General features: G+C 35.1%; 1 protein-coding gene across 4 annotated transcripts in view; it reads right to left on the bottom strand.

The window, feature by feature from the left end:
* Positions 1-413: 413 nt before the first annotated feature.
* The window catches only part of LOC123560075 (FYVE and coiled-coil domain-containing protein 1-like), a 47,030-nt gene continuing 33,496 nt past the window's right edge, over positions 414-13,947 (bottom strand). For 2 of the 4 annotated variants that reach the window (XM_053552331.1, XM_053552332.1), the window contains 8 exons: positions 13,525-13,663; positions 12,585-12,658; positions 11,997-12,172; positions 11,174-11,351; positions 10,079-10,213; positions 8,890-9,049; positions 8,337-8,506; positions 414-7,936 (listed from right to left, as the gene is read on the bottom strand). In XM_053552331.1, coding sequence (XP_053408306.1) covers positions 7,879-7,936; positions 8,337-8,506; positions 8,890-9,049; positions 10,079-10,213; positions 11,174-11,351; positions 11,997-12,172; positions 12,585-12,658; positions 13,525-13,663 — 1,090 coding nt within the window. In that variant the 3' untranslated portion in view covers positions 414-7,878. The remainder of the gene's footprint in view (positions 7,937-8,336; positions 8,507-8,889; positions 9,050-10,078; positions 10,214-11,173; positions 11,352-11,996; positions 12,173-12,584; positions 12,659-13,524; positions 13,664-13,947) is intronic. The other 2 variants (XM_045352333.2, XM_045352334.2) reach the window with 2 other exon arrangements.

Below are 13,947 nucleotides of genomic sequence, written 5' to 3'. Positions count from 1 at the left end.
ATACGAGTTTGTTTGGTGTCTGCTCTGTAACTCTTGAACTGCTTGAAGGATTTCAAAGAAACTTGGCACAAATGTTCACTACATCGAGACATGCAGAGCGCATGTTTCGGATAGCTCGCTTCAAGGTCAAGGTCACACTTTGGGTCAAAAACTATTCAAGCCAAAGTTATGGTTATTTCAGTCAGTGCTCCGTTTCACTGGTTTTAAAGTTATCAACCATGTAAAAAAGGGAAGCAAACAGAAGCATAGACTGTTTTACTACGTCCAATTCCTGCTTCCAAGGGGAGGGGAAAATTTTTTCCAAAATATCCTGTTTCAGAATGTGCTTTGATGACCTTGACCTTTGGTCTTGAGGCCTGCGGGTGGGTCATAACATTTACTTTGCTTCATGGTCAAAAAAGATCTCCACAAAATAGATAAATAAATCCTTTATTAAAATCTGAATAAAATGTAATAAATTGGAACATGATTATCATAAACTGTAACAAACACAACACAATTGTAATAACTACAAAACATAGGGCATCACTGACAAATACTAAGACTAAATGCCCTTCATTTAACAACAAGAGCTGTCGGAGGACAGCAACGCTCGACTATTTAACAGCCTTGTCGCTTGAATGAATAAGAAAGTCGAAAAAGGGGCATAATTTAGTAAAAAAGTAAAATAGGGTTATGGAACCTGCATAGTGCTTATCAGCTCATGGACAAGTGTATGAAGTTTCAATCCATTCCCATTAGTGGGTACTGAGATACCAACTTACATATAAGAATTTAACCCAAAAACTCCCAAGTTGAAAAAGGGGCATAATTTTGTAAAATGCAAAGTTGAGTTATTGACCCTTTGCACTGCATGTCATATCATGACAGTGAACTAGTGTGTGAAGTTTCAATCCTTTCCCATTAGTGGATATTGAGATACCAGCTTACATACAAAAACTTAACCAAAAATTTCTATGTTGAAAAAGGGGCATAATTTTGTAAAAAAGCAAAATAAAGTTATGGGACCTGCTTTGTGCATGTCAGATCATGACAGTGAACAAGTGTGTGAAGTTTCAATCCATTCCCATTAGTGAGTACTGAGATACCAGCTTACATACAAAACCTTAACCAAAAAATTCTAAGTCGAAAAAGGGGCATAATTTTGTAAAAAAGCAAAATAGAGTTATGGAACCTGTGCAATGTAAGTCAGTTTATCACAGTAAATAAGTGTGTGAAGTTTCAATCCATTCCCACAAGTGGTTTCTGAGATACCAGCTTACATACAAAACCTTAACCAAAAATTTCTAAGTCAAAAAAGGGGCATAATTTTGTAAAAAAGCAAAACAGAGTTATGGAACCTGTGCAGTGTAAGTCAGTTTATCACAGTGAATAAGTGTGTGAAGTTTCAATCCATTCCCACAAGTGGTTGCTGAGAAACCAGCTTACATACAAAAACTTAACCAAATCGGGACGCGGACGCCGACCCGGACGGTGGACGCCGACGCATGGGCGAGTCCAATAGCTCTACTATTCTATGAATAGTCGAGCTAAAAATTGTTCTTTATACAATTTTAAATATTTTCATGGGTGTTTCCTATAAATTACTTTTACAAGAATTCATGAAAATATTTCCTTTCACTTAAAATGTCTAGTAAAGTATACATTGTATGTTTTAAAGTGTGATGCACATAGCAAAAAGCAAGCAAGTAACAGGAAGATTTTTATACTTTTGGCACAAAGTAACTACTTTAAAGGAAAAAAAGCTAAATGTATAAAACACTTTCATACGAGGCATCTAGGTGTGTAAATTACTAACCAAGCAAATCCGATATAAACTTGATCTATAGATCATAAGAACAAGCAGATGTCTACCGTCCAACACAAACAACTTTGTTAGAGTCACAAAGACACTGTCATCTTGACTTAAAACCTACTCACATACTCTGATAACAAGAGGCAATCCTAATAATTTGTATGACTGCTGTCAGCCGTAGCATTCTCTCATTTGTAATCAGAAATCAATTTCAGACATTAGGTTGCTAGGTCTTTGTTCTTGAGACCCGCCAATCTTAAAAGCAAGTACTAGTAGATGGTAAATTGCTTGGCTCATGACTTACATTCAGTTGGTGCTTAGTATGTCGGAACAATTCCTTTCCAATCTGTAACTGGAGTAGGCTTTGGTCTATGGCTGTCAAACTTCATGAGATCCCTTTTTAGTATACATTGTACTCGATACTTTTTATACATACCTACAGTCACAGTAATTATGTTTGTTACCTGACATCTTTAAACATCTTAAGGGCTTAATTTTACTTTTTTTGGTAAATATTTGATCACCATGACGACAGTGTGATCACGTTTCAAAAAAGGTCCTTTCAAAATGCCAAATTTTACTTTCCAGTAAGTTTTTGGTGCATGAACAATTGTAAGCTGAAATTAGTAACTGACAAAGTAATGTAAGCTGCGCCATGAGAAAACCAACATAGTGGCTTTGCGACCAGCATGGATCCAGACCAGCCTGCGCATCTGCGCAGTCTGGTCAGGATCCATGCTATTCGCTATCAATGCCTATTGCAAATAGAGAAACCGTTGGCCTGGATCCATGCTGGTCGCAAAGCCACTATGTTGGTTTTCCCATGGCGCGGCTCAATTATTGTATTAACACTGCGATGTTTAAAAAATAACACGTAACATTTTATAACTGATTGAATAACTAGTAATAGGTTAAAAATATAGTACCATTATCATTATTAGGTATAAAACTAATAAATAATTAATTAATGGAATGCACCAGGTATGCCATTTTATACCTCAGAAATTTATCTTATCACAACACTAATACCTCTTGAGTCTCTAACATGAATAATTATCTATTAATTATGATAGCTTATATACGATACACATTTAAACATAATCTAACAAAATAATATATTGAGCTAAATATGGTAAAATAAGGGTTAAAACACAAATCATGGTAAAACTAATAATAAACTAAATATTGGAAACTATATATTTGTGAAATACAGTGAAGACCAATGGTTGCCTACATTTAAAATACAGTTGTAATTTTGTTTGATATGGATTTTATATAATTCTGTTTTCAAGAATATTGCAGCCTAGCAGAATCCTGTAAACCCACCCATGTTCCTGGCAACTTGTACCAGTGATAGCTCATTCTCTGCAAGAAACAGCCAACTTCTCCAAATTAATCAGAGGAGGGAGAATGCTTTGGAAAACATGTTTTCTGTGAATTCATCTCACATGACTAATCAAGGAATACTGGTAGAAAACACATCCTCTAAATTCGTTAGTGTTCTGCTAGTAAGTTATTCCATTTAACTCCTTAAAATGAAATAACAAAGGAAGACTTGCTGGCTTCCACTGATCTCTAAAAAGAAACTAAATAAAAAGATATATAAAGTTCTACAAACTAAAACTAATACAATAAATAAACTATATCTACTATTGCACTCGAATATTCAGTAAGAATCTAACTAAATAAAGAATTAAGTATTTCTCTGCTTCCTGACGATAAAAATCAAAGGCCTGAAGGGCCTGAGAGTCGGCTAATGATTGATGTACTGGTAGTATAGTCTACCAGTTTCAGTTTGGTTTTAGTTTTTTTCCCCAACTGAACAGAGATTTTGTTACAGTAGATGAAATGGACATTCAATCGATGCCTAGTAAAACTTTGATTGACATTATACAAGTATTTAAACTCAATATATTTCTCTAAAATTGAAGAGTGGTTCGCAAAAATAAAAATGTTGAAAGTACAAACTACAATTTGACAGGTGACACTAAGATACTGCCCATGACTATGAATATTTTTCCAGTAAACATTTGCCTCCAGCATTACCAAAACAGGCAATTATCGGCTGGTATATATTCGCACATGATAAAATTTGAATATGAAAATTTATATATTGAAATTTTATAGCGCGGATTGCCACATACAGTTTGTAACGGATGGACGAAAGAAGCGTTCAGATATTTTACAGATAAGGGGCCTGGCAATAACCGTGTCACACGCTAGGTATTGTTCAATCATATTATAAGGGATGTGAATTTAAAGTATACTTACTTTTGCGTTTAAAGATATGTAAATGTTGCTGAGTGTCAATATATAGTGTCATGAATGTTTACACTGACAGGAAAATTGCGCATTCGAAACTAAGAGAAGTTACTCGGACTAGCTACCAATTTCGGAAAAGATAACCAATATTAATAAATGCAGTTCTTTTTTAGTTAAAACCATCATTTATTCTATTTTAGACCTGTTAACCCCTTCAAAACCATGTCAGTAGTCCCCAAGTCTATGTACTTTCAATTATCTGTTTGATTCATGTAGACAGACAGGCCCAGACTGGGCTGAAAAAATGTTTGAGCCATTTTTACGTGGTCGGTAGCAGGGTGGGTGTGGGGAGGGGTGTTCCTTCCCGCTTTGAACTGCAGTCAGATTTTGAAATGGGCATTGTGGCAGGTGGTAAAAAGGCAAATGTATCAAACTGTAAAGTGGCAATATGGGGGAAGGGTGTGGGAGGATACCCCCTCCTGCAAGTAGGGTTTGGGGAATCACCACAAGGAAATTTTAAAAATGTAGACCCTTGATACAGCCTTTGGTGCGATTTCTAACCCTTGATACAGCCTTTGGTGCGATTTCTAACTGAAAATTTTATGTTTCAATTTCTAAATATTACCTAGATTCTTTTTAGTATTACAATATTCAAAGTATGAATGACAGTCACTTCATATTTTTACTTTCAGGTCATGCCTTAGCACTAGAATATAAGTCTGATATTGATTCTATGTATGTATTATAAAAATAAATTCTAGAATCATTTCTGTTACAATAATATCTATCATGTCTGTTACTTTAATATTTAAATTTCATAACACAGCTCGATATTTACCCAAAGTATTATATCCGGATATGATTACACTTTCTTTTATACTGCCAAAATCTCCAGTTTCAACAATAAGCGGACATTTAGCAGCAATTGGCAGTATCTGACATTGAAGTTTACGGTTAAATTACCTCTTATTTAAATCTTTTCATAAAAAAGTTGTTTCGTTTCGTCAAAGCAGCCAAACATAGACGATCTACTTTCGATTTCAAAAACTACAAGAAAATACAATTTAATGTTTCGCCGATTTGTTTATTTCTCGAAAAATAAGAATTAATATCATTTTTAATATCAGTAGTAACTAAACAAACCAGTAAGAGCTTCTTCTTCCGATAATTTATCCGTTTACTGACTGCAAAATTCAACCCACGCAAAGTCGTAGAAGCATTGTTATAAACAGATCAGATCACGCGTGCTCGCCGAGAAGTGTCCAGAATGTAGTTGGGATTCATCCGCGAAGTCTCGCGGAAGAATTAACGTACTGCACATATCTTATTCGGGTCATTTAAAATGAAGCTGTCATAATTTAATTTCATCGATGTGGTAAACTCTTTGATAAGAGACATTCCAATGCTTTCAGAGGTACCCACCCAATAAAATACTAGCAGTATATTCTGGAACTATATTTTGTCTTTCGCTTGATGTTACGCAAGCTTTGTAAGTCTGCGCAGTTCATAAAATGCACAGCACAATAAATTTGTTATTTGCGCAATGATTTTAAAGATTACTTTTTGAAACGGACTTGGTAACAAATGGATAATTTGGCTAATAAGTTAATACGCAGTTTTTATTTGAATTTGTGAACATCATATTTGCTATTTTGTGACAAAAGGGCATAAAATTCGTCACCATAATCATATGCGCAAATGTATTACCAAATCCCGCAGAATCGTTATGCGTGTTTATGCTTAATGAGTTACCGCGGAAGAAAATACGTGGCTTTATCCGAGTATTGCACAATTACAAGTCATAAATATGACAGATTACATCGTATATTGGTCATAGCAAATAGGATTGACATAAATGAACTTCATTCGATCAATGAACTCTTTGAAATTAGAGACAATCCAATGGAACTACATCACTTCGCTGTGTTGTGAGGCCATTTAAGAATGAGAAATCGTGCAATAGCAAGGACTCGTCAAACGCTTGACAGCGTTTAGCCGACTCAAAAACTTGCAAAACTTGAGTCAAATAACCATTCTATGTTCCTAAAATTTCTGCCCAGGTAACAGTCTCTGAATGCAGCACTGTCATTGGTCAATTTCAAGTCACTGTCTGATCTCAGAATCAACCAATCATAAGCTTGAGTTTCAGGACTGGTACTTGCTATGCTTGTGCATTGCTGAGGTTTAGTAACAATTTCTATCCAAGACAAAAAAGACATTAAAATTGAAATGATTCCATTCAATAGGTGTCATGTCTAGTGATAAAACTACTTTTGTTTGAGTTTACAGTCACACCGATAAAATTTTAGGTCATGTGTAACTTTTCTATTTTTTGATAATGGAGGAAGACTCCAGGTGCCTCATCCACACATTGTTTCTGGTAAGGGCGGGCAAATGTGACCTACTGTCCAAGCTTACAATTATGGCCCTGACAAAGAACAAAGTCACCTAAATTCAACTGCATTTCGACAACATAATATGAGAGCAGTTTTTGCAAGACATACTTTACAGAAAGTTTGAAATTTTCTTAACAAAATAGTATACTATCTTATGGTAGCCCTGCACATCTGATAAACCGGAAGTCATGACGTAATCACATTTATACAGAAAAAAGCCTGGATCTGACAAACAGAAAGGCAAACCCTTCTGCAAGTAAATGACAAACCATGCCTTAATAATATCAAAAATGTAACAGTCTTTTCTTAAGATAAAATATCATAAAAAGAATGTTTATGTGAAAAAATTCCAAATATCAAAAGTCATCCTGAAATTTGCAGATCTGTATAATCAATGGCAATTATCTCTAAAATAAACAAAGACACATATCCATTTTAATTTGACTGTATGTAAATTTACAATTCTGAAAGGTTCTATTAAATTCTTACCTTGTAGAAAATTTTCTTTACGTGAAAATATTACAAAAATGGTGAATTCCTCATATTTAACCCAAATTTTTCAAATCAGTCTTTTAGACTAGCTAATGATCAAGCACCCGACCTGATCTAGCTGAATTTTTATAGAATATAATGACGCTTTGAGAATCAGAGTTAACTCAAATCCTAACTTGCAGAAAATCTTCTGATCCATATTTGAAGAACTACTTTAACTGGAATAAGCTTTCAATATGGATATAGCAGAAATTAAAAAACAGTAAAATTAAAGTAACAGGTAAAACATAAAGCAGTGTCATGTAAATGAGTATTTTCAAACGGGTAATAACTGACCAGGTTGATACTAAATGCATTATCTATATACAGGTCCTTCTCAAGTTACATTGCCAGAAATTCAAATCATGATGAATGAAAAACTTCTGTGACATGTCTGTATGAAAAGAACAATCCTGTAGATTAATGATTTACTTAAAAATTACAATTCAAGTTAGTTTATGTTGTTAATGCTTTAAAACATTTTGAATCTTGCAAAAATTACTATGCTTCCATGCAGGATCATAAAAATTTATCTTCCAGTTTCCATTGGCTCTAACCTTTACATGGTTTTAATTTTGCAAAGAATATATACCAATTTCCTGAACATTTTCATTGGTTTTGAAAAACACTAAGAATCTTAAACTGTCAAAAATAAATAAAACTATTCAACATGAACCAACAATGAGATCTATCAATAAAATAAAAGCTCTGCTTATTGCAGATTAGGTAATTTTTGTTTACCACTGATATCATCTGCTTACTTTTGATATCATTTGTTTACAGCTGATATTATTTTATCTTTGGCAGGTAACATTCTAATTACTGCTAAAATGGTGATTGCTTATATATGGTGATATCAGTCTGTCTTCTGCTGAAATCTGTTGACTGCTGAAATCAGTCGGTTTGAGGTGGATCTGACAACAGCGAGTAATTAATCCTCTTTGCTGTTAGTCTGAAATAATGAAACATGCCTTGAATGCTGGAAGAGTATTAAGAGGCCAGAATTTTCAATGATGTCAGAGCTTGGATTGACAAGATTTTCTTTACCTTCTAAGAAAGAAGACGGGGATGGGGCGTGTGTGTGTGTTGGGCGAGGGGGGCATGGAGAATTAATTCATCTCCTTTGCCTAAGTGATTTGACTAAGGAAATGACCATAAGTCAATGAAACAAGTATACTAAAATCAAATATTAGACACAATTTACATCAGCACAAGTCCATGAATTTCTTCAGGATATTATTACAGCCACAATAGGCTATTTTTTGTTCCTAAATACTTAAATATTACAAACTGAAAAGGTTCACCATTACACTACTTCAATTTTAAGTAACAAGGAAAGTGGTAAAACTTACTTTGAGTATGTATTGTCAAAAAGTAGTGTGTATATTCCAGGTTGTTTAGCAGTTAGCTCCCCTTTTACAACTTGTTTGTGGGAGTCACATTTGCAAGGAGGCACCAACGTCTGGCCTTCGTTAAATGCAACTGACTGACTAACCCGATATGTGGCACTGAACACAACATCCTATCAATGAAAATAATTTGGCTTCAATCTGATACAAAAATTCCATCATTTTGAAATCCTACCAAAGTATGTTCATGCTTTACAGACATCTTCTGGCTTTTTTTCTTCAGTAATTGGGTTATATATTCTCTTCAATTAATAAAAGAAATGCAAGAAAACAAATGATTTTCTTTTAAACACGATTTCATTATAGAAGGGCTTGACTCTGCATTCATTCATAAACTACAACTCATCGGTCACCCCGGGGTTTAAGACCAGTTTTTCCATCACCAACAAAAACATGCGAAAATCCTGTCTAGCATGCAAGAATAGTTTTTATAAATTGAAGAACCTGTTTCATAAACCATCAAATATAAATTTGTATCAACTATAGGATAGCATACCTTTGGATATGAGGTAAATTTCCAACCAAACACTGTGTTAGGTTTGTCTATCATAACAGGAACAGAAAATAATCGTCCGGCCTTGATCCATACCTCATTCTGGCTGTTAACTTCACCTCGTATCAGTTCTTCTAGTGATATACACATGCTACTTGACATACTGTAAATATACAACATTACCATGAACCTTACTATAAATAACAACAAAACTGTATAGGACTAACTCTTTTCACCCAGAGCAAATAACTGGAAGTATGCATTATAACCAGAAATAAGCATAATAACTGGATATTGGCCTGCCCTGGATGAATGATGTCATTTTTGACATCATTTTCCCTCTGTTGTTGCAATGAAAGTGTATATCATAATCACTGCTTTATGTTGTTGTCCGTTTTGTTGGGTTGAATATCACACCGACACAATTTCCAGCTTTGATGGTGCAGGAAGACCCAAGGTGCCCCTCCGTGCATTATTTTGTCATGAGCTGCACCTGGTAGAACCACCGATCTTCCATAATCCAGCTGGATGGCTTCCTCACATGAAAAATTCAATGCCCCGAGTGAGGCTCGAACACACATCAGGGAGGGGCAAGTAATTTGAAGTCAGCCACCTTGCTATCAGCTGTTGGAATGAAAGAGGGGTGCAAGAATAGTCATGGCAATGCAGAACAGTTCTGAGGGTAATTGAGTAGAAAATAGCACTGTATCTAGAGTTGAAGTCTGACAAAGAATTCACAATAAATGCTTGAAAAAGAAAATATAATATTTAGCATGCAATTTAGCACAAGTAATGTTATAGTTCTGTAATACTACGACGTAGTGGCAATCTAGTTGGGAAGTTTATCAGTAAGACTTTACTGTTAAATCATTTGTGTTTACAGGCACCAAATTTCATGGTTAATTTCTAATGGCTAATTTCTTGGGGATATAAATGCAATCATTTTGGCCATTGAACATAAAATTAACAGAAATTTTACTGGTTCATTGGGATTTAGTTTTAAAAATTAGTGGAGTGACTCAATCATTAAATCCAGGAAAATTAGCAGTATTGCAAATTTTATGTGCAATAAAAATGCAAAGACTCTAGTTAGTCCCACATTCTGAAAATTAAATGCTTATTTGTCTAAAAACAATACCATCTGATGTACTGTTTTCCCCAATTATAAAGATTTCACTCTAAATATACTCACTTAGGATCCAGTGGGGCTGGGCTTGCCTGATCCCCACTCAGTGATACAGATATTGACCTCTGAATCTCTTCATCGCTGATAACGTGGAATTTGTCCTCCCCATTATCTCCCCGCTCATCACTTAAAATATTACGGCTATATAATACAGGTACAGATATATCAGGAGAATTCAATCAGGCATGCATAATGAAGAGCATCATACAATATGATAGTATATCATTTTTCTTGAATGTAAGATTAAAGAAAACATGCCAGAATTAATAAAACCTGTTGGAACCACACAGTTTGCTTCAGGGTAACTAAGGATCAGTGCAATCATGGTAATTCAATATTTGTTTGTTAAAACTTTATGAGCACAAAACATCAGCAATTTTAATGAAATGCTTAGTTGTTTTTATTGAGTTTAAAGTCACACCCACACAATTTAGGTCATTTGGCGACTTTTCCAGCTTTTGATGGTAGAGGGAGACCCCAGGAGCACGCCAATGTATTATTTCAGGTATAAGCCTGCACCTGGGTAGAACCACCAACCTTCTGTGAGCCAGCTGGATGGCTTTCTCACATGGAAACTTCAATGCACAAAGTGAGGTTTAGTATGAATAGCTTATAGGTTCTGAAATATAAATACATAATTCTTAATTTCATAGTACATTTGTGTATATTCAAGCAAGAAACATGCAGGTGGAAGAATCTGGAGTTATGGTACATATACATACATATATCTAAGTTAATATTGAGGATATTCATAAAGTGTGTTTGTTTGTTTGTTTTGGGTTTTATGCCGTTTTTCAACAGTATTTCAGTCATGTAATGGCAGGCAGTTAACCTAACCAGTGTTCCTAGATTCTGTGCCAGTACAACCTGTTCTCTGCAAGTAACTGCCAACTTTCCCACATGAATCAGAGGTGGAGGACTAATGATTTCAGACACAATGTCGTTTATCAAATAGTCACGGAGAAAATGCGCCCTGCCCGAGGATCGAACTCACGACCCCGCGATCCATAGACCAACGCTCTTACCTACTGAGCTAAGCGGGTGGGTCATAAAGTGTGATCAAGATTCAATAATCATATTTAAGAAGAAAAGCACACATACCTTCTGCTACTAACAGCGCTGTCCTTCAATTTATCCTCATCTGTCTCGTTCCCACCTGTGGCCCCTAACTGTGATCCTGCCTGGGAGTTGACATCATTTTCTGTGGTGACATCATCATATACAAGCTTACGACTCACATTTTCTGATGTACCAGACTCTAACAGAGATTCTTCATCATCTAAAATTAAACACAACAAAAACTGTTAAAAAACATTGTACATACATTTCTATATGCATGCCATTGTGGGGAAACCAATGCTAGGGCTTTGCTACCAGCATGGATCCAGATCAGCCTGCACATCCATGCATTATGTCACTGTTATTTCGTATTTTGAATGACAACAGACTTATTCCCCCTGTTTGAAATTCCTGGAGCTATTGGAGCTATTGCTTTTTACTACCAACAAGTGTTCTAAATTTACTTCTTGCTCTAATCTGAAAGTTTGTGATAATAAAACCCTCATTACCGGTAATACTACACATTCTGCAGTAAAAATATCAATATTTGTGTGGGATTATTCTTTATGACTGCATCAATGTACATGTATGTAATCAAATCTGCAAGAACAAATGAAATTTCCTATTCTTTTTCATTCATAAACTGTGACATTGCTATTTTAGCCAGAACAAAATTTTCTGCCCATATTCAAACGATTTTTCAGTAATTTTCTGTTCCTGTGTGAACATAATTATGCATCTTTGCTGCAGATAAAAACATTTGGTTTTGGTAAACAAGCAAGATAATACCTGCATCCTACATGAGATACAGGTATTGATCAGAAAGAAGTTACTACCTATATTTCTTTCTCAATTATTTACTTACCAGATGACACTACTGATGACTGTATACTGGCAGAGCTAGGTAAAGGTGTACCAAGTACTTGTCGTTTAGGAATCTCCACACTCTGTTCTATATCACTATTGGTTTCCTGGTTGTTATCCCCTTGCAGGGCCTCATTGAAACGTATAAAACATCCGGTACAAGCACGAGTCTTCTTGCTGCAGAAATACGTACTTTGATAAACTGCTTACTTTACAGCAGTAAAATCTTGAGCAATAACTAAAATGACATGCCTCTAGATTTATGCAAAACATTTTGAAATTCAGAAAAAAAATCTTTTTGTTAGTTATTGAAATTAAATAGCAAGAATATGATGGATAAGCAAATCCTTAGCAGTTCTTATTTGGAAAAATGCAAGTGCACTTGTTAAAATGTGTAGAAAAACTGAAAAAGAATTAACTCAATGACATGCAAATTAGTTTTGACAAAACCAGGCAGGAATTTAGCTGTATGTTCTACCAAATTCTTAAAACATTACTTTAAGAGCACTGACTTATGATTCTGAATACAGTAAAATACAGATAGTTCGAGCTGTCCTCTAAATGTGTAATATGCAAACTCTTTGTTTACCTGCTTGAAGCTGTGTGTACCCAGTTACTACTACAGGTGTGACAGAAAATTCTTCCGCATAATCTACAGTGGTGCTGAAACATGACATATAAAACATACTTGAAATAGCAACAATGAAACAATGTTTCATTCCATTTACTGTTGATTTGTAAAAATACAAAACACCTGATAACTGATATACATGTATCAATACTGACCCTATAAGCCATATACAATGTTTTCAAATTGTTTTAATTTTTCTTTTTGTTGGTTTTAATCACACACTGACACATTTATAGGTGATGTGGCAACTTTCCAACTGTAGATGGTGGAGGAAGACCTGAAATAGCCCTCCAGACATTATTTCAGGTACATGCGGACACACTGATAGACCCACCAACATTCCGTAAGCCAGCTGGATGGCTTCCTCACATGAAAGAATTTTACACATGAAGTGAGGTTTCGAACCGAACCTACAGCAGTAACAGGCCATTTGAAGCCAGTGACCTAACCACTCGGCCATGGAGACCCCAGTTATCAAATTACAACTTCTTTACAGTTTCTGTATGTATCCATCAAATGATAACAGAGACAACATTACATGCATCTTATTTTATTTGATAACAAGTATTGCTATTTCAACAATAGTGCCGTGATGTAATGGTAGCTGCTTGACATAAACAGTGTTCCTTAATTCTGTTCTAGTACTGACATTTTTCGCTACTTCCCAAAATGAATCAGAGGAGGCAAGATGAATTCCAAAAAGTCTTCAGACAAACTGTCACAAACAATTTTTGCCTTACCTGAGAATTAAAATTTGTAACCCTTTGGTTCACGCTTGACTACTCTACTTTCTCAGCTAAACGATTATGCTTTACATGCACTTACAGTTTCGAAAACTAAAACATCAAACAGGTTTAAATACAGCCCAAAATTAGTAAGAAAAGAGAAGTAACATTACCTTTCTTAAAGTGAATGAAAATTCTGCATTACATCCAAGACAATGCGTAACTTTACCATCATCCATCCATTTCTCTGTGGCCTGTAACTTCTGCTGGAATGATAATTTGTCAGTCTTCTGCCACAACGCATCTTTATCCCTAAAACAAAACAAAAATTCATGTTATCACTGTTGAAATTTTCCAAAAGCTTTACAGGAGTGAAAATCATTACTTCTATTTCTCTCAAATGGACAAAAATTCTTACTGACTTTATTTCATATTTACTAGCCTAATTCTTGAATTGTTTAAAATATGCCACCTGTGATTGTTTCAGTTTTTGACATAATGCTGTTTAATAAACTAATAAACCAACCACAACCGCCTGCTATCAACAGAGGAAACAGAGCTCGTTTACCGAACAGGGCGCCACCGATACAACCACA

Source organism: Mercenaria mercenaria, chromosome 10 (assembly GCF_021730395.1).
Source record: "Mercenaria mercenaria strain notata chromosome 10, MADL_Memer_1, whole genome shotgun sequence".
Taxonomy (NCBI): Eukaryota; Metazoa; Mollusca; class Bivalvia; order Venerida; family Veneridae; genus Mercenaria; species Mercenaria mercenaria.
This window is presented reverse-complemented; position numbering and strand designations above follow the sequence as displayed.